Here is a 21,749-nt window from a genome sequence, read left to right on the forward strand (position 1 = left end):
ATGCCAACCTGAATGACTCTGCTCTGCATCACTCTCTAGGTTGCCAAATTTAGGCAGAAACACATCCATTCACCTTCCCAGAGCTTTCTAGAATATGCCTAGTGTCACGAGTTGTCTATATCTAACCTCCCCTGCAGGCCCCCTTCTCCCGAGTCACACACGGTGCTGGCTGCCAAGGACACCTCTGACTAAAAACACGAACACTGAGATCAGTGCATGTCAGATATGTTTGGGGTAGAGTTAACAGCTTGCTTAGAAGAGCAAGTCTTCCACACTGATAACTAACTGTCAGAACCACCTCAGCATGTGCTCTGCCTAGATAATGCAGGAGATTCTTGCTCAACTTCTCCTTAAAGTTAGCGAATTCATCAAGAGTTAGAGGGATCTAAGGGAGGTACACATTCCACTGCCTTCCGTAACCAGAAGGAAAGGAAATAATGAAGGTTTTTACAGTCCAGTCGCTCAGTCACCGAGAGTACCAGGACACCAGGCCTCAGTCTGAACTCTTCTCTGCGGTCGGGCTGAGGCCCACTCTGGTCATTTGTTCATTCTCATTTTTCATGGCCTGTGCTGTGGCGATCAGAAACACTTTTGGATAAGGCAACAGTTCCTTAAATAACATGCCCATGGCATTTTTCTTCTTTTTGTTACTGTGATGGCTAACGAAAGGAGCCTCCTACTCTATGGAGTTTGCAGAGACTGAATTCTAGAATAAAAATGGAACTGGCTCATCCTGAGAATGGCGTAGCAAGCAATGATCTTTAAAGTGCACACATAGAAGACAGAGTTGGGCGCACTCTTGCTGTGGAGGTGGGGTGGGAGCAGAGGGAGGGCAGGGAAGAAAGGACCAGGACCGGCAGCGGTGAGTTCCTGGGTTGCTGTCCCTGTCTCTAACCCACCCTTCCATGTAAGACATTTCGCCAGCAGTTAGTTCATTGCCAGCCCTCAATGTTCGAATCTTAGCAGAGAAAAAGAATGTTGAAACGAAGGAAAATGAAATGGAATTCTACCAGTTTCTGAATTTTCTTCTTCTAACTGAAGTTCACTCAGAATCTAGGAAATAGTCCTTGGTTTAAATTAAAAGTGGGAGAAGCATGGCACATTAAGGTAGCAGATAGCTGGAAAAAGAAGGAAATCAAGGAGACCATAGTTAGGTTTACCTGAAGGTGATCACTTTTGTAAAGAGGAGAGTCCGTGAAAATGCAGCAAGCAGGCTGGACCCCGGGGTTCCAAGGAATGAGGGAACTGCAGTTTCCATGCCGACCCTACCTTAACATCTGGGTCACTTGGAGCAAAGAAGCTGCTTCATCTTCCTTGAAGACCCAGGAGGAGGAATGTATCTGACTCAGTTTTAACACCAATACTTGGTAAAGTGGTAAGATGTCTGTAAAATGCTTTGAGTGCCCAGGAAACAAATCAGAGGCAATAATAATAATAAAATAAAAGTAACATAGATTGGGGGGGGGCATTTTATGAATTATGTAGATGTCTAATCAATGTACCGTATACTTGAAACAAATTAAAATAGTCATAGAGATATAAAGGCTAACATAAAAAGTATAATCAATAATATTGTAATAACTATGTATGGTGTCAGATGGGTACTAGATTTTTTGGGGTGATCACTTTCTGAGTTTTATAGATGTCTAATCACTATGTTGTACTCCTGAAACTAATATAATATTGTGTGCCAACTATAATTGAAAAATAAGTTATTTTAAAAGTTTTTAAAAATTTAAAAAATAATAGTAACATAAAATAAAAACACGTATCACAGAATCAAAGAAAAGAGAAATGAGTCATTGAGAAACAGGGACACCACTTCTCCAGGTGACCAAGAGCTTCCTGGAGCTGCCCACGCCCCACATTCTGCTGAGCCCTTTCACCTAGAATGAGCCCACACAATGGCTTGCTGTGGCAAGAGACCTAGCTTCGGCTCCCATCTATAACTACAGCCATGTCCTAAGTTACTGCTCTGGAACAGATGCTGAGGGAGACAAGAGGTGAGGAATGCTCAGGATATACTTCTTGGTATACTGTCTATCTTGAGAGAAAGGGATTTAAACCAACAGAATAGTACCTAGGTTGATGTACACCTGATAATAATACAAAAGATACACTGACCTATTAAAAAGTCATTTAATGTATATTCCAGGATGGCCAATACAAGCTGGTTAGGTAATTAGCCCTTGAAGAGTTCTTTTTATAGTCATATAAAAATGTTTTACTGTTTAAAAAGAAGAAATCTAGTATAACAAAAACATATCCACCAATGGTTTGTATTTTTTTCCCCTTTTCAGGTTTGCAAGATAATTAAAAATACATACATTGCATCTCTGAGCACATCACTGTCCGTTAGCTAATCAGTTTCGGCAACACACTGCACAGAGGTATACCACCATTGGTTTCTGACATTAAGTTAGCTTTAAGCTTACTGGCTATGCCAACAACTGGAGGCAGTTTGGAACCCAGTCCCTGGAAAGCATTTGCAGGATTTACCACCCGTTTGCCTGACACCTTCTCGATGGTAAGAGGTCTAGGCACAGACTTGCTAATCCAAGGGTGTCTTAATGCTTGAGCTGGGGTCAGGCGGGCAGAAGGATCCCAGTGAAGACACCTTTTCAAAAACTCTATGAACAAATAGTCATCACACCCTTTCAGAGCTGTCACCCAGTCTTTGCTACCCGGGGGACCCCGCTTTTTACCCCGACGTGAGCGACCCCCCACAAGCACAACTCTCCCATCCGCCTGAGTAGTCACAGAACAGTAGCGAGGCAGGCCCTTGGAGTTAATAAAGTACTTGGCACGTTTGCTCTGCTCCAGAAGTTTGGGTGGCGGCATCCCTAGAAGCTCCATCATGCAGGCCAACTGGTCTCCTTCGTCCTCCCCAGGGAAGAGAGGGTGTCCTGTTAAAAGTTCTGCAAGGATGCAGCCAAAACTCCACATGTCAATAGGTGTGCTGTAGCGGCCTCCCAGGATGATCTCCGGAGCTCTGTAGAACCGAGACTGGATATACGTATAAAGCTTCTGGTATTCGAAACAGCTGGACCCAAAGTCGATGACCTTGGTCGCACTGCGCCCATGGTGTTTCAGGAGAATGTTTTCTGGCTTCAGGTCACAGTGAATGATCTTATTTTTGTGGAGAGCATCTAAGGACTGCAAGATGGACTGAGCAAACTTGCGTACCAACTGGACGCTAAAGCCCTGAAACTTGTTTTTTTTAATTAGCTCATAAAGGTCTATGCTCAGCAATTCAAAGGCCATGCAAACATGGTTCCGGAATGTGAAACTTTCCAGCATGTGAATGACGTTCATGCTACCAGTTTTATCCTGCTTTCTAAGATGCTCCAAAATCCGGATCTCCTCAGCTGCTTGACGATGGAAACGCTTCTCATTGCGCACCATCTTCAGGGCCACGTACTGTCGAAGTTTGTGATCATAGACCCGGGCCACCTGTCCAAAACTCCCCTTGCCAATAATTTTCAGCACCTCATATCGATAAGCTAGATGGTCTCTAGGTACATGAATGTAAGCCCCATCTGCATCATCATACCCCCCATTATTGGGACCACCAATAACTCCATGTCTTTTTTTGGCATTTGGACCTACAAAGTAAATTTCTGGATAATTGATGATTTCCAGCTTCTCATAAGCAGTGAGGTGGTGTTTATATTGCTTCAGTGCTTGTTCTGGAGTCAGAGGCACCGCTTTGGATGCTTTGGGTGAACTGCTGGACTTCACCGTATTCAAGCTATCTGAGCTTTTACCCTGAGAAACGGTAGGAGAGCATTTTTCAGAGTCGTTGATGCCATCTGACTGAAAAGTATCAGATCTTCTGTTGCCAAATTCTTGAAACAGCTGTTCTACCTTCATTTCACCTCCATTCAGGAAGTGCTGAGTATGATCTCTCGTTAACTGTTCAGTGGTGATCTATGGAAAATAAAAATGAATGTAACGCTAAAAACAGTGGAAAGATGAAAGAATCCTCCCCCTGACTGAACAACAACAAAACATGTCCAGTCACTTAGGTTAAAACAACCCAAAAGTGAGATAAGAAAAACAGAAGTCTCCAGAAACTTCTACGTATTAATCCTCAGGCCTCCTGAGTATTACAGCCACCCCTGCCCCTACATATGCCTTGCTTTGTTCAAGACAAGATGGTCTTTTTACCATACTCTAAACATGCTAGGTTCCTTCTAACAGGTATGTCTTTCTACTGAGAATCTTCTCTCCCCATCCACTCAAATTTTACACTCTTTCAAGGCCCAATCCAAGTCCTCTCTCTTCCACTCAGAACCACCCCAAGCCCATACTCGTATCTTAATTGCAGCTTTTCAAGGCTATCTACAAAATCTGGCACTTAATTATATATATACTGTCTCGTATTGTTTACTAATGGTTTCAAGTACCTTCCAAAATCTTAAGGGCATATAGCAGGATCAAAATAATGTATATTAAAGTGTTCTGTAAATGACAAAATACTACTAAGGGACAGAATCAGGATTTGAACCCAGGTCTTCTGTCAGTCCAGGACCCTTCCCATTAACATAACTCACCTGCAGGTTCTCCTAGTGCCTGTACTACTCTCCAGTGGGGCTGAACGCTGGCCATGGCCTGGAATCAACCAAGGAGTCATCATCTACTCCCAGGTCCCTAAATAAATTATTGCAGGCTTCTAGCTCAGTTCATTGAATCAGAAAAGCTCTAAGCCAGAGAGAACACTTTGATGATCCAGGCCAATTTTTTGTTTATCTGACAGTGAGAGTCCAACGCTCTGGCATTTCTTATAAAACTCTCCTAGAGATAAAGGGTCTCTCTGTCTCCCTTTCATAGACACATACACCAACTCTTCCTCATCAAGAGGAAGGTGATAAAGCCATACTACTACCCTTTTTACTTGATTTTCTTTAACTTTTGCCTGCAAAGAACAGTAACTCACAGAAGAAAGCTCTACGTACTCCTCTGAAATGAAACAAGGTTCTTTGAAATTAGATGGAGGGGGAGAAAAGCAAAAAAGCTAAATGCTTAAAAAAAAAACAAACCAACTAAGCTAAGGATGTTAAATGCTGTTGTTTAAAAAAAAATTCTAGGATACCGCAAAGAAGATCTACTGTTCTTAATGGAACCTGAAGAATTGTGCTCCTAATCTTTTTGACAATTTCCGGCAGTTTCTATGATCAGGGGTAGATAATTCCATGAGAGCGCTGAACGACAGTTATGATCTCTAAAAATATGATAAAAATTTAAAGGTAATGATCCAAAGTGGCCAAACCTTTAAAAAAGCTGAATTGTAATATAAACTGTGCAAACAACACCTGGCCTATCACCTTAAATAAATGACATTTTAAAAGATGAAACTATAAACAACAAAAAAAAGATTAAAAAATTTAAGGGCTGGCATACTCTTTCAAAGACAGCTCCTAATCTAGGTTATAAAAGAACATTAGTTCCCACCTGCTCCTTTTAGGTCATTTAATCAATTTTGACATTTATGATATATTACAAAAGCAGCCAGTACAACTGTAGTCACACTGTGACACTTAGTTTTAAAGTAAAGAGATAAGATACGGACCAGGGCAAATCTCACTGATACCAAAATAGAGAACTACCACTGGTCAAAAAATTAAAATAGGGCTGTAGACAGAACCTAAATACCTTGCTAAAATGTCAGATCCAAGGCGACATTTTTCTCATTGGTAATTAAGTCAAATAATTATCTCTATTTTGGGGAAAGAAAAAAGAAAGGGTCCTACCCACCCATCCGACATACACATGAACATTTATTGTTCACTATTATAAGTGCTAAAAAAAATAAACACGAGTTCTCAAGGAACTACAATCTATTAGAAGATCCTTTGGCTGAATTGGGGAATTATAATTTTTGGTTCTAGGTACATTTACATGACAAAAATGACATGTGCATGCATCTCAGCCAGTTTTCCTTAAAATTCTCACTCTCTAACTTAAATGCATCTAAATATTCACTGCTAATCTTGGGAACACGTTCTGAAGAAATGTGAAGTCAGAAGGCCTGGGCTGGGATCCTGGCTATGCTGCTTAATCTTTATCCCAGTTTCTCAGCCTCAGTTTCTTTAACTGTAGCATCTAGACAGTAATATCTTGCAGGACGTTGTTGAATCGTGTGATAACGTGTGAAAGACCCTCACAAACTATAAAACGTGAAAACACTGGCAGCAATAATTCTCCATATACTATGGTTTAAACTTCTATACTCTCTCCCTTTCCCCATTCAGTTGATTTCTTCTCTCTGTAGCGCCTGCCTCCATATTTCCAGTCTCTCTCCACCGGGCGTCTGGCACTAAATATGCCTTCTGCTCCATGCAGGTCCCTAAAACAGGCCTTCCCTTAGGGTGTACAGAAACACGTCAGCCACTTTCTCCCCCACATAAAACTTGCTTTCAATTTGCTATACAATGCGATGTGTTACCTCTCTAGAGATATTTCAACTTTAACAGAAGATCAAGGCCTTAACTCAAAGGAATGATTCTCTAGGAACTGCAGTCATCAATAAAGCTTAACCTAATAAAAGCTGGTAGGAAAGGTATTTGTGGTCCGGGGCCCACCCCTGGGCATTTCACCTACTCTGCCTACATGAAAGGCTGTGCTGGCTCTGGAGGTCTTCATTTCTGTTTGTGATAAAGGGAGGGTCTCGGGTACAGGACACTAATAAGAGCAGATACGTAACAGAAATTTAATTTCCATAGAACTATTACAAGATTAAGGATGCCATGTGGATTTCCCGACTCATGGTTTTTCCTAAAAGCGAGCGTAAATCTCTCTTCCTGCAAATCAAGTCTTATTTTGCCCTCTGGAACTACACGGAAGTATCCAAATTTCATGTAAAATCCCTCAGATACCTAAAAGGGGCTGTGCGGCCCCCACCCTTTTTCTTGAGGTTCGTCATCCCCATTGCACCCTCTACCCCACACGGCTTGTGTCAGGTTCCCTTACGCATTCCTATTCACATTCTCAACACAGGCTGCACTTTGTCTCTCTTGAAGTGTAGCTCCCAGAACAGAACACGATACATCAGGTGTAGTCAGTCCACTCCGAATTATCCAGGCCTGTGAATCTGAAGAATTCCAGGAAGGAATTTTTCCACACAGGGAGAAGTTCTCTCCTTAGCTTTCTTTCCTTTCCTGTAAATAACTCAAATACTGGCCTGAATCAATTACGTATCAAGTCTGCTGTGCTATAAATAAAATCTTCCTTCCATTGTTCTAGGAGGAGCTATGATTTTCGAACAGGTATAATAAACTATTATACACAGAGTATATATAGTGTTTAAAAACACTATATATTTCTATTCTAGGTTTATAATCACAATAACCAAGCAAGGCATATAATCAACTATATCAAATATCTTAACTATGTAATTATATCCAGAGAGACAGATAATGCCAGATTAATCATGTTTTATTTAAGAATGCTTCACGTACACTGTTAATTTGGAGGTCTCTTGACATTTCAAATAGAATTTTCTACTGTGTTAATCAAGTCTTAAAGATCTTAAGAAATTCAGAAAAGAAAAAACCTTCCCATCCAGATATGAAACACTATCCTCTCCCTAGTTCTTGACCCAAAATCTCTGCAGCACAAAGCTTAACCTAATAAAAGCCTAGAAGCAGATAATTTATAGTTTACAATGAAAATGTAAGAGCATCTTGGATAAATGCTAAAAGACTTTTAGTGATGCTAAAAGACTGCAAAAATAGCAATAGGGTCTCAAAATGGAGTCATGGCATCATGAACTACGTGTCACCAAGAGGTCAAAAAGCATTTTTTATTCCCAGCAAAGTGTCCAAAGACTGTGTTGGAATCTAAAATCTTGTGTTTCCCAAAAACTGTTACTGAATACTATACATTAAGAAATTCATTGGGAGGAAATGGGGAAGGGATTAAGAAGTACAAACTTCCACTTAAAAAATAAATCACGGGAATATAAAGTACAGCACAGGGAATATAGTCAATAATATCATAATAACTATGTATGGTGCCAGATGGGTACTACATTTACCACTTTGATCACTTTGTAAGGTATACACATATTGAATTACTATGCTGTACACCTGAAACTTATATAATATTGTATGTCTAGAATAATTAAAAATAAATTTAAAAAGAAAAAAATAAAACTAAAAAAATGATTCTCTTTAGCATACAAATAAGCTAGAATTGCATTTTTATACTGTAGGGAAAAAAATGCAAATCTATGAATTCAGGGATATTTTCTATTCCTTGTTTTTGTTAAATGGAGCCTTTGTAATACACTGTATATATCATCCTGTAAAAAAAATAAACATTACCTGGATAGAAGTAGTATATTATTTCTCTACTGTCATATATTTATCCCAGTGGTTGAAAGGAGTAGGTAGGCTCTAAATCAAAATCAATCTGAAAAGCTAAGCTCCCACCACAGAAATTATTCCAAAGTCAAGAGCCACAAATAAATACAAAGGATACAAAGAGTCTGGGTTGCCAGAGAGATGTAACTGTACCTTGAGCATTAAGTAGCACTTCCTCCTTTCCAAGACAATTACAGAGCAAAGAATGACTTCATCTACTTACATTTAGTCTTCTGGGTAGAGGTGGTTCAGAAGGATTGCAGAGAACGTTTGAACAGGGTGGGCATTTGGTTTCATCTATCATCATGAAGGTATCATAGACACCATCCCCCAATCTATTTGAAAGGATTACAGATAAAATCTGTCAGTAACTGAAGTACACAAATTTCTATTTCCAAAACATTCTATGTCTTAACTGCTTCGTATCTGCTACAAAGAATAATGAATATAAATAATTATCTATACTGCATTTTGGCACTGAATACAAACAACTAGGGTGTTTGGCATAGGAATAGAGGAAATTCAACTTTTTTTTTTTTTAAGAGAGTACAGCATTTCTAGGTTTATATTTTGAAATAGTTAAAACAAGTCTTACTTTCTGGATGTTGTTAAAAATGAAGGCTATCAAAAAAGGATCTCATTTAGCTTAGTACTTGAAAATAAAAGCTAGCTCAAATCTGAAGCCTAAAAACCACAGAAGAAAAAAAAAAAAAAAGACAGAGGTAACTGTACTTTCAAGACTTGGATCCTAATCTCAGCTCTACCACTGGCTGCACTACATTCCTCCCGAGCCTGTTTTCCACATGTTGTAATGGAGAGAACAGTTCCAGTCTACACACTTCTGCATCTTACAGGCAGGAAATAAGAGGCCTTGTTAGGGCTGTGTTCTTTCAATTTATTTATTTACTTACCTATTTAACATTTACCTAACTTGTAGAAAAATACAGTGAAAACTACAGCAAATATTAAAGGGTTCTCTAAATTACAAAATGTACTGAATTTCACTTCTTTACCCACTGCATTTTCTGGTGGGTGGTGGAAGCTAAAGGCTAAATGATTAAGAATCATGTCTTCGTTCTTTAACACTGGCTCCACCATGGTAAGGGAACACAAAAGACAGAGAGGATTTATTTAATCCACAAGATAGCCTTGAATAATGTATTTCATCTGCCACCAAGAACATAAATTTCCCAGTTACACAAATCAGCATTTCATTATATCATTTTTACATGATGTACTGTGAATACAATGATGATGACCGGATTGCAGGGGTAGAATTTTTAAAAAACCTTTTAAGATATGCTAGAATATTTTAGTTGCCTGTAAAAACTGTTTTGTAAAATTAATTCTAGAGTTTTCTTAATTGATGTGTTATAGGAGTACAGAGTAAAAAATACAAATATTTCGGGGATGTTCTTTTTAAAAACATGCTTTCACATTCTGATAGAATCATTTATATCTTTAACGAAAACTGCTTCAACAACAAGAACTAAAAATTCTGGATGTGACTAACTCTGCCAACAGTATGAATAAAACAAAACGGGATAGGCAACCACATTTACAGAGAAAAAGAGAAAGAAGACCTACAAGATTTCTTATAAATCGCCAGAGAAAATTACTCAAGTCTCCACGCAAATATTGAGGAGTCCCTTCTCCCCATTTAGTTATAAAATACAATGCAAGGTGGAGAATCTCTCAAAATAGAACCCACTGAAAGCCGTATCAGCAGAAACCCTCACCTGCACATCCAAAGACAAACCGCACCCCTCACCGCAAAGCCCCAAGAATTAAGCTCTTGGTCATCTGCTCTGAGCAACAGGGCTGCTCTGAAAGCGATCGCTCCCTGTCTCCCCCAGTTTGCTAAAAATCCCCACCCAAAGTCTGAGCTTCTAAGAGTTCCTTACTATATACTCCTGATCTAGGGCTTCAGAGATAACCTCGACGGTGGGAACCTCTAACTCCGCTCTAGCCCTCTCCCCGGCACACTGAGGGCTGGGGGAGGGGAGCTGATGAAGAGGAAGAGGGGTAGGCTGGTCCCCGGGAGGGGATCAGACCCCTTCCCTCGTCCCTCCTGCTGGAGGCCCAAGCCTTCCCCGCCCCCCGACTTTGACTGCCAGCGGCAGCCTCTCAATCCGGCACCCCCAACCCGTTACCCGATGGCGCCGTTACCTCCGCTGCTGGGGCGGGAGTCCGGCTCCGGGCGGCCCCGCATCCTTCCGCCCCGGCCCGCGAGCCGTGCCTCCCATCCCCTAGCTCAGAACCCCCCGGGGGGAGGGGCGGCGGTTGGAGGGTCCAGCGAGCAGCGTCCACTGCACTGGGGCGGCTGCTTCCCCGGCCGCGATGCTTCCCCAGGGACTCTGGTAGAGACACTGCAGCTCCGCGCGCCTTCGCTCGCGACTGGACCCAGCCGGGAGGGAAAGAGGAGCGGCAGGGGTGGGCGGGGGAGCGGTGTGGTCGCCTAGCAACCGCGGCACGCCCCGGGAAATGCCTCTGCGCAGCGACGCGGCGACGCACGGGGGCGGGGTCCGAGGCCTCCCACCACCGCGCAGGCTCCGGGAGGTTCAAGTTTGAGAGGTGACTCTCCCGCAGCCGGGGTTCGCTGGCGGTGAGCTGAGCGCGTGGGGTCGCAGCCCGGAGATCGGAGAAAGGGTCCGGCGGCGTATTGTGGAAGTAGCACTTAGCCCCATTTCTACCTTAGAAGCCTGCTGTCCCTTAGCACATTGCAGGCTGGAGTTCTAAAACCTCTTGATTATGAATTAAAAATGAATTAAAAAAACGTAATTTCTTAGACTTCCCTAATGAGCCGCCACCCCCCCCGGGTAATGAGTTACGTAGGAGAGCAATAATAATAAATCCAGTTAGTAATACTGTACCAGAGCTTCCTAACATTACATTGTCTTATTTAATCTCGGTAACCATACCAGATGACAGCCCTCTTTTACAGATTTCTCTAGAATTCAGAATTTAAGTGGGGGATTGTCTGACTCCCCTGCAGGGGGATGCCACGGACGGTAGGGCTCAATGAGCTATTTTAGGGATGAGAAACTGAGGCCAGAGGAGCCGTGCTTTCTGGGGCTCTTCTAGTTGACGAAACCTAAACTAGAAGTCTGCAAACTCCCAGCCTCCCTCCTCCTGCATCCCCTTGGAAGGCTCTTCCTGTATTTTTCTTTAGAGAGAGTGGGGCAGTTTGTGAGAGGGGGCAGGGGGGGGCTGTCTTCCTTTTCTGAAAAGTTAAGACACCTTAGTAATACAGATATTAAGCGGACTTTGATAGTTGGAATGAAAGTGAGAGGGAAAGATGTTAAAGCAGAAAAACACAAGTGCTGTTTTCTTCAGCGTGGCATCCAATCGGGTTTTCTAAACCGGCAGAGCACGAGGCCATCTGACCCTTAAGAAGAAAACCAAAAGCCTTGTTCTCCAAATGCTGAACACGGGCGCCACCTGGCGTGAATGGGGACTTAGGGACTCATTGTCCCAAATCAGCATAGAGCAGAGTCCATAAATAGAAAAATTTCCATCCAAGGTTCATTTCCGTGTGACTAAAATCATACTCCGTTTTCATGCCTCCAAATAAACATGCCCTTAAAATCCAAAGGCTCTTCACTTTATAAACCATGAATGTGTTCGTTTGGGCAACTATTCTTTGTGACCAATGTTGCTTTAGCCTCTCTGATATAACTATAAATAAAAATATTTCCTTCCATGATGATTTTTAAAAATTTTCTAATTTTATGAATAAGGTTTTGTGGAGGTTTTTTTTTGTCATCTCCCCACCCCCCAACCAGAACAATCCTGCTTTCATATGGGTTTGTATCTGAGCTCCTCTGGAATCATTTGTTTGTAGAAAGTTCCATGGCAACCAAAGGTTTGGACTAGATTGTTGCTGAAGTCCCTTTCAGCTCTAAGATTGCAAAATTCTATTAAATAATCACTGTTCTTCATAGTCATGTGAACACCTCAAACCACCTTACTGCCCTAAACATTTGAATGAGACTTACCCCATAAGTTTTCTTATTTCCTCATTCTGAATCACTGCTTTGAGAGGATTGAATCTCCCCAGTCTGTGTTCCAGACATTTCTCTGTGAGCCCACCTGAAGCATTCCTGCTCCCCTTCCAGCCTCTGTGGGAAACACAGAGGCTTCCTTATCTTTAGCCTTTTGTTCTCATGGTCAAGGGAGGGAGTATTCCTTGAGGTTGCAGGAGCTCTAACTTTAGTGACCCAAGTACTTTTCAATATTTCTTCAAGGAGCTGCTGAGTTAAAGTCCAGTGAGGAATCTAGCAGGAGCCTCCACACCCAGACTGAGCTGCTGTTTTGTGCTTTCCAAATCTCAACAGGCATACTTCATGCCATTCATGCCATTTCTTCCCCTCCACAGCTCCATTCAAAAGTGGTTCACAATCTCCATTAACTTTCTCCACACAGCTAAAGCCAGATTTGCCTACGATGGATTAGCCAAATATATACGTTACCTGCCTGCCCTTCAAAGCTAGTTCTAATACATCTGCAAAATAAGTAAACTGTAACAAACAAATAAAAAAATGGAACTATTCCAGATCTTCGAAAATCATTGTGGAACAGTCAGAATGTAATAACAGCCTAGGTTAAGAAAATGTCCCTGTGGCCACATTCAACTGGAATTTTGTGATGAAACAGCTATTGGTGGGTTAGGCTAAGTTTAAATCATTTCATTGCCATGAATTATTCTTTGTGGCATAATGTGCCATAATGCATAGTATGACATATGAGTCATAAAACTGTAATGAATTTTTAAAAATCACTTGGAGAGAATTTGTGAAACTCACTCTTTTCCCCAAGCCATATCAATCTCAAATTCGCCTGAGCTCCAGAAACATGGACCTGCTATTTTGTTCAGAAACACAAAAGTCTGCTTCAACGAAACACTAAAGCCATGCCTTATTTTCCTGGAGCCTCAGAAAACTGTCTTCTGAACTTCATGTACTTCCTGTTCAAACCCTCTCTCTCCCCCCTAAATTTTGAAAGATGCCCCTATTAACACTTCCGAATCTTAAAAACAAAAACAACAAAACAATCCCTGTGCTTCTTCCAGTACTGTAGACACTTGATTCTGTGTCTCCTAAACCCTGGAGTTTGTCCTTATTAACCTCTAACCCCAGAAAGTCCATTTCTTTTCCCATAATTTCTGCCACCTCTTTTCACTTGCTTCTCCTGAGACAGCATGACCAGTTCTACCTACAGCCCCTGAGCAGTCATATGAAACTATATCTCTTAAGTCGTTAAACCTAACTAAGATTCTTTAATCATCGTTTCCATTTATTAGATATTTATTATGTTCCAGGCACCAACTGAAGTGCTTAAATATAGTTTCTCATTTAAAACTTAAAAAAGTCCTGTGAGATAAGTATTATCCCCATCTTACACTTCAGACAACAATCTCAGAGATCAATAACTTGTCCAAGGTCACCTAGCTGTCATGTGGTGAACTGGAATACAAACCTTGGTGGGTTTGATTCTAAAACCCAAGCCCTTGACTGCCTGTATACTGCCTGTATTTCCTAAGCCTGTCAGGGTGGCCCAGACTAGATCACTGCTGGATCCTTTGAATTCTATGACACACAGTTTCTCTAAGATTCTAAAATGTGGTAAACAGAATAATGGTTCTCCAAAGGTGTCCATGTCTTAAACCCAGAATCTGTGAATATGTCACCTTAAATGGCAAAAAGGGCCTTGCGCAAATGTGATTAAGTTAAGGATCTTGATCTGGGGAAATTATCCTAATTTATCTGGATGGGTCCAATGTAATCACAAGAGACCCTATAAAATGAAATAGAGAAGCAAGAAGGTCAGAGAAGGAGATGCGATGATGGAAGCAGAAGTCAGAGAGAGAGAGAGGAGATCTGAAGATGATTGTTTTGGGTTTTGAAGAAGGAGGAAGGGGCAACAAGTCAAGGAATGAAGGTGGAGATGGCAAGGAAACAGATTCTCCCTTAGAGCTTTTAGAAAGAACACAGTTCTGCCAATAGCTTGATTTTTGAATTTCTGACTTCCAGAACTATAAAGTATTAAATCTGTGTTGTCTTAAGCCACTAAATTTGTGGAAATTTGTTACATTAAAGCTTGGATACTGTGGTTGATTTAACACGGCCACATATTCTTTGCAGTTGCACCCAGCAAGTGATGGAGACCATTTCTCCTGGCTCTGGCTCGCCATGTGACTTGCTTTAACCAATGAAAGTGACTCGTCTTGCATGATTATTATGTGTTCCGGTCTCAGACCTTACAGGTTCTGTCTCATGCTCTTAGATGCTGCCACCGTGTGGACAAGTCGCAACTAGACGGGCGGAGAATCCTCAGCCAACACCGCTGTCAGACAAGTGAGAGGGGCCACCCAGCAGAGCTGTGTTGCCAGAGACAGCAGCTCCGTGAGGATCCCAAGCAAAGCCAGCAAAAGGACCAAGTCAACAGCCCCTTGAAAATTGTGAGCAAATAATATAATTGTTATTTTAAGCCACTAAGTTTAGGGGTGCTGCAATACGTAAATGATACGGGCACTTTCAAAAAATATCAATTCCTACCTCTTTCAATCCCACCAGCTCTAATGATTAAGAATTTCTTATAAGGGGCTCGACCAATATTTTTGAAATAGTGATCTTGTTTTACTAATAATTTTCATTTTCCGCATGCCAAGCACAGTGCCAGGCACATAGCAGGTTCTCAGCAAAGATGTTGATGTCACCAGAATTTTAGAAACTACCCCTCGATCAGTGGAAATCGCTGCGTTTGCATCCACCGCTCCCTGCAAAATTGTACTTGCTGGCTGGCCTGATGTGGGGTTTTTCACTTTTGTTTGCTCGCTGGCTTTTTAAAACAGAAGCCTAGAAACACAGTCTTACTAGGCTGAGTGCCCTCGAGGAGCCACAGGGAACAGGAACCGAGTGTCCAGTGGGCCTTGGAAAGCAGCCAGGCTTCCAGAGCCCCTTGTGCATTTCTCTTTCGACCGGAGCCCAGAAGCTGTGCTCTTGCCGAAGCCACCTACACTTTCTAGCACTGAAATGGGAAATCACAGTTTTCCATGAGGAAAAGACACCTTTTAAAAAGTCGATTTACTATATCTGGTTTGTGCTTCTTAACCTCACTGAGCAGGAAGTTTAAAAACGGCACACCGAAGTAAGAGCAATAGGTCGTCATATCGAGTGTGCCTGGAAATGTCACGGCCCTGGAACTGGACAGTAGTGGGAAGGAAAATCGTCTTTTTAAAACCGACCTCTAAAAGAACAATGAGAATGTCTTCATTTTCCCCTGGGATTTGATAATGAGAAGGCAAGACATTGCGTACTCTCATACAGCCTTTGATTAAACAAATAGCTTTATTTGTAGACTACTCAACTTCCTAGGAAATACCGTTAACGTTATAGTGATCCAAAAACCATAGTTTCAGCTTCCTGTCCACCCGATATGTGCACCAAAATCAGACAAATGTTTGTCAAGTGTCTTTTATAGATAAGGCCCTTGCTTGGTACATAGAAGTTTCCAGGTCTTCACCCCCACACTGTGATCCCCATGAATGCTCCCTCTTTCTCCTTCATTTTTCAGTCACCAAGAATCAGTGTTCTCAGCTCATAGTCATTAAATTTATACCTATTATAGGAATTTAACAGTTTCCATCCACTTTTCCTAAATGGTCTTTACTTCTCTGGCTCTACCCTGCCTTTTCTGCGCTGGACCTCACAGATCATCAGCATATTTCTACTGGATGACTCATACCCTACAGGTATGAGTATGTTCTTTGTAACATTTGGGACATACAGATACTAAAAATTCATCTGAAATTCAAATTTAACTGGGCATCTTGTATTTTTGTTTGCTAAATCTGGTGACCTATGTGTGGAGAATAAAATCTTCAACTGAAATAATCTAAATTAAACTTGAAGTCTGGTCTTGAAAAAAATCATCCTAAGTAACTCCCCACTCCCACCTTCTGCCCTAAAACACAAAGTCTCTTGCACACTCGAGCGCATATAATCTTACTTTCTAAATCCTTTTCTGCTTATCCAGTTACCTGTCAATGAACATTTGGGCTGTTTTTACTTTGAAACAATTATGAATAAAGTTCTTATGAATGCTGTGTACAGATATTTTTGTGAGCATATCTTTTTATTTCTCTTGTATTAATTTCCCAAATTGCCACAAACTGGACGGTTAAAAACAACAGACATTTATTGTCTCGCAGTTCAGGAGGCCAAAAGGTGTCAGTGGGGTTGATTTCTTCTGGGGGCTCTGAGGGAGAACCTGTTCATGTCTCTGTTCTGGCTTCTGGTGGTTTCCAGCAATCCTTGGCGTTCTTGGCTTATAGATGCATCACTCCAGTCTCTGCTTCTGTTGTTGCCTGGTCGTCTTCCCTGTCAATCAATCGTATGTAACCCAAGGAATAGTGAGTGGATGGTGCATAAAAATGGAGTGACCCAGCTAGCTGGAATGAATACTACTGTGCCAATTCCTGCCTCCACCCTCAATCTAAAGGCTCTCTGCGGGCTGGGCCTTGCCACCCCTACACTGGGCTGAGATTCCCGAGGCGAGCAAAGAAAGCCAAGAGAGCAGACACCCATGCTTACAGGCCTTCTTCCCCTAGTTTACCCCTCTGTGCGTCCATCCCTAAGCATCCAACCTTCCCATACCCTTGGAGTGTTGTTCACTTCCAGACTCTAGAAAGTCTCTTGCCTGCGAGTTCTCCAGAAAGGAAATATTAAACAAAAGCCAACCTGTCTGGGCTTGGTTTTGCTGCAGAGAGCACAAAACTAGAGGAAGTACGACATTCGGAACAATACCCACAGCGCTTGTCCCCTCGACCTCTTTTATTTCTGACCTCTGTTGTGTGATCTGTTTAGTTCTACCCTAGGTGTGATCCAGAACCCAAAAGTACAGTAAGCATCTAGTTAAAAAGGAATATTTCTCTTGGCTCAGATATCATTTGAAATCTTGATTATGAAGTTTAAGAAGTGTCTTGACTCAGCCCCAAGGCTTTGGGTCTAGACTCTGCCAGTCCCCTGCCTAGTCTTCCCTCTTACAGCCACAGGAAACCCACATCTAACTGCAGGGCTTCCATGCCCCTCAGGCACCCCCGACACTTTGACTTTCGCTTCTCCCTGCCATGGACATCAGCTCCAGAGCTTAAAGGTCCCTGGGAACACAAGTCATCTATTAAGGCAGGTTTTCTTCATTCGTGGAGTTTTGCCAGAGTCCATTAGATTCTGTTTCTGTCACAGGTTATGGGAAACATCCTCATCTCTCATCAGTCCTTGCAGATTTATCCCAGGCAGGGAAATAACTGTAACTTTCTAAAATGTAGAAGGTTTTACTCCTGAGCAACTATAAGATTTTTGTCTGCCCAATTGCTAGTGTTTGAGGGCTCCTACTGGCCTCACCTGGGACCCTCCAGTTTCATTAGCTTTTGGGGGTGTAAGTTGGAAGAGGCCAAGAAAAAGAAAGGGAATTTTAAAAAACCCAGCAGAATATATATTTCGGGCAGTTCAAGGAAGATAGAGAGGACAAGAAGGCATCGTACTCACAAAGAAAGTTTTTGCCTTCCTGAACCAGGAAGCACCTCGGACCCTCCAAGGCATGCTGGGCAGGATGGCTGGGAAGTGGGTGCAGCTGTTCTCAGACGGGGTGCGCTGGTCTCGGCTGGCCCCCACCCCGGCCAGGAAGACCAAGCAACAGAGCAGTGCTGAGCTGGGCATGGCGGAGCTCTGTCTTCTCCTACGAGTTGCTATGTGGTTTGGTTGAGCGAGAGCAAGCCCCTGATGTGTAGACCTCACCTACTGTGTCCCCCTTTTATATTGTGGGTTCAATGAGGCCTCCCATTCATAAAGCCACAGAGTGACAGGTTCCTGGCAAACATTTCTTCTGATTATAGCTCCACCCTTCCCTAGACCTCTCCAACTTTGCATTTTGTTGAACTTCTTTAAGATTTAATTTTTGCAACGTAAGCAAAAGGGGAGGTTGAAAACTAACTTCTGCAATAAGGCTATTTTTAGAATGAGCTACCTCTCTCTCTTTTAAAATAAAATTTCAGCTTCTCTTAATAAAAAAAACGTTGATTTCCTGGGGTGAACGGCTGCTCCGTGCGCAGAGGCCCACAGTTGTGGGTTCCATTCACGTGTTCCTAGGTCACAGTGACGTGGACAAATCGGTCATTCCAGAGTACACTGGGATTGAGAAATAATTGGATCCCCTTCCCAACCTGGGTTGAATACCCAAGGCTTCTCCTTGCTGAATCAGGAAGTCACCTCAACTCTCTGGGCCTCAGTTTCCCCGAGAGAAACACGAGGGTGAGCTAAACATCCTCAAAGCTGCCTTCTGCTTCTTTCATGTTCTGCTGGGAGACTGCCCCTCGGAGAGGCCCGCTTCCCGCAGGGCGGGCACGCGGTGCGCTCCAGGCTCCTTCTCAGGCTCCGGGGTCAGAGAGACACGATGGCCGGTGTCTTCACCCCCTCGGCTGTCCCAGCACCAGGAGGAGGGAAGTTAGTGAGAGTCGCCACACGTACTCAAAGCTTGAAACCTGCCAGTCACTGTGTCTCTTACCATCTCCACGTTACAGTGAGCGAACCGAGGCCCAGGGACGTTACGGAACCGGCACGAGGTTCCGTGGGTGCTGAGTGAGGGAGCCAGAATTCGCACCCGGGCCGGCCTGACGCCGACACCGCGCTCCTTACCTGGCTCCACACCGTCCCCAGTATGTGGGAGGAAAAGACTGGGTTAAACAGTCCTTGGGGTTTCTTTTAGTCATGAGCTTCTATGGCTGGAGACTTAAGCCTGAAAAATGGGGAAGAAAAGTAGAAATAACCCGGAAAGTGAGTCAGGATCCCTCGCCAGCTGGACGGCAGGCCCCTCTCCCCCCTCTCACCTCCTCCTCCCACCTTCTCCTCTCCCTGCTCCGAGAAGCCTTAGTTGTCTTGTCCTGGATTTGCACATGTGAATGTGTGTACATATGAGCGTGTGAGTGTGTAAATGTGTTTGCGGCTGCGAGCGTGTGCATGAGTGTGTGTGTAAGTGTGTGTATGGTGTGTAAATGTGTTTGGGACTGCGAGCGTGTGCATACGAGTGAGTGTGTGAATGCGTGGGGGAGGGGCAGAGCAGCCAGATGTGGGAGGCATGTTGCTCCACCTCTAGCTGGGAAAGACGGGGGTGGTGACATCGCTTCGGGTATCTGGACAGTCCCCGGGGTCCCGTGCCTTGCCCTCTCCCTTCCACAGGGGCTGCCCCAGCGCTGCAGAGAAGACAGTAACTGGGAGGAGCGCTGACCTGGGGACGGGGCAGGAGGCTGGGCTCTGTCCTGCCTCTGCCACTCTCTAAAGCCAGGGCAGCATCGGCCTCCCCCTGTCTGTTTTCCATCTGCCTCAAGCGGGCAACAGTACCTGCCTCTTGACTGCCAGGGGCCTTGGGCTTCCCATGGGCTGGGACTTGGAAAAGTAACAAGTGGGCCCACACGCAGGAATCTCCTGGTGTTTCGTTACTTCCTTGCCCTCCGGTATCAGCACTGGGACACGTTGGATGGCACCGGGTTCTGAGCCTGCCCCATTGGAGAAGGTCACCGTGTCACAGTAGGCGAGGTGGACACACTGGGCCAGGCCAGTCTGGAGTGAGTGGGAGGGAGGAGTGGGGAGTCCAGGCCCACCCTGCAGATGCACCTTCTGGGCCAGAATCAGGAGACTGTGGCCTCTCCCCTCAACCCTCTGGGGACTGTTAATGTAGAAGTGTAAGAATCGCGGGGGGAGAAAGAGCCTTTTGGAAACGGGGGTGGGGGCGTGGAGATAACTCACAACTGCTGCACCTGCCAGACTCCCCCGGGTTCGGAGTGCTGGGTCTTGCCATCGGGAAGCACAGAGGAGCCAGGAGCTGGGCTTTGCATCCCTTCCACCCTTCCCCTTTGCTCTTGGCTCCTGGGCTTTCTGGAAGCGTCTGCTCTAGTCCATAGGGCTGACCCTCCTCTACGCTGGGTGTTCCAGGTGCAGGCTTAATGTGGCAGAACAGTTAGCTCAGAGTACCCGAACCCCGGGCGAGGCTCTGAGGCTCTGCTCCTTGACCCAGGCAGCATGGACCCCTCTTGCCTTTGTTTGCCACCATGCCCTGTGCTTTCGCCCACTACTAACCTGCAACCCTAGAGCTGTCATCCATGTCCTATGTTGCCTCCCCCAGTCAGCTGCGAAGTCCCTGAAGCAGGACGTTGTTCTATTATCCTTTGTGTCCCTCGAGCTGGGCACAGGGACTGACCCACCGGAGCTGCAAAGTCAGGTGCAAAGCTTCCTCTTTCCTATATTAGGATGGACACAGCAGAGTTTCCTGAGAACCTTGGCCAGGGCTGGAGGAAGCAATGCTAAGGAGGCTGGTCTGGGCACAGGCAAGGACTCAGAGGGCCAGGGAGGGAAGCTCAGGGAGGCAGGAAACATCTCTTCCACTTCCTTCCTATAATTTGCGATATGTGTGTAAGTATATATACATATACATACGCACACATACATACACACATGCGCGCATACACGCATGCACGAGGCGGCAGGGAGAAGGGAGGTGGGCAAAAGCCATTTCTATCTTTTCTAAATCCACAAGAGGTTTATATAGTTGATCCTTTCCCCATTGATTTGAAATCACTGTCTTCTCTCACCTCAGAATTTCAGAATCTAAATGGTCAGAGAGGTAACAATAGGCAAATTTCTTGATGTAATATCTTAATTAACAAATAAAGATAACACTATCATCCCTATCGACATATCTCATAGGACTCACGTCAACTTGGTACAAGAGAATAAGGATGAACATTTCGGAAAAAGTTAAGACCCTTTGCTTTTATATTGACAAAATGAGAACAACATAAATGGGAGTCATCCGATTTCTCAAGGCTGTGGAGATAATCTGTTTATCTAAAAAGTCACTAGGGTCCATTAGGAAAAGTCCCAAACTTACAGGTCACATCTGTATCGTACATGTCAACCATCTGCGTGTTAGAAGACTTGCGTTTGGGTTTCCGTGTCAGGGAAGAGCCCGCGTGGAGCAGGAAGCGGGAGCGCAGCACGTGTGGAGGGAGCGTCAGTCTGGCCACCGTTTGCTCCTGAGGATTTCAAGAGGACACAGATGGCACCTGGCAGACTGTGAGCTCCTCAAGGTCAAGTGGCCTGAGTCCAATTTTCCGTCAGGTCCAGGTGCATAGTGGATGTCTAATAAACGCTAATTAAATTGAATCGAAGTGAATTTTCCCAGTGGGAGGGAAAATACCTCTCTTCCACCTCTGCTCTGGAATATTTCCTAATTTCTGGAATCAGATGGAAATAAAAGAAAATCTGGCTAAGCACGTCTTGAAAAAGAAAGGGATGCTATTTTTTTTTGGTCTCTTCCATTCAGTTCAGA

The 21,749-nt window shown here is 43.8% G+C and overlaps 1 protein-coding gene across 1 annotated transcript; it reads right to left on the minus strand.

Annotated features, from left to right (window-relative positions):
- Positions 1-2,123: 2,123 nt before the first annotated feature.
- DYRK3 (dual specificity tyrosine phosphorylation regulated kinase 3) lies at positions 2,124-10,797 on the minus strand. Its single transcript, XM_039881730.1, has 3 exons — positions 10,536-10,797; positions 8,590-8,701; positions 2,124-3,930 (listed from the first exon to the last, which is right to left on the minus strand). Exons 1-3 carry the CDS (start codon positions 10,610-10,612, stop codon positions 2,356-2,358), a joined length of 1,764 nt encoding a protein of 587 aa, XP_039737664.1. The 5' UTR covers positions 10,613-10,797; the 3' UTR covers positions 2,124-2,355.
- Positions 10,798-21,749: the final 10,952 nt, after the last annotated feature.

The sequence above is a fragment of the Pteropus medius genome, unplaced genomic scaffold (assembly GCF_902729225.1).
Source record: "Pteropus medius unplaced genomic scaffold, Ma_sr-lr_union100, whole genome shotgun sequence".
In the NCBI taxonomy this organism is placed as follows: domain Eukaryota; kingdom Metazoa; phylum Chordata; class Mammalia; order Chiroptera; family Pteropodidae; genus Pteropus; species Pteropus medius.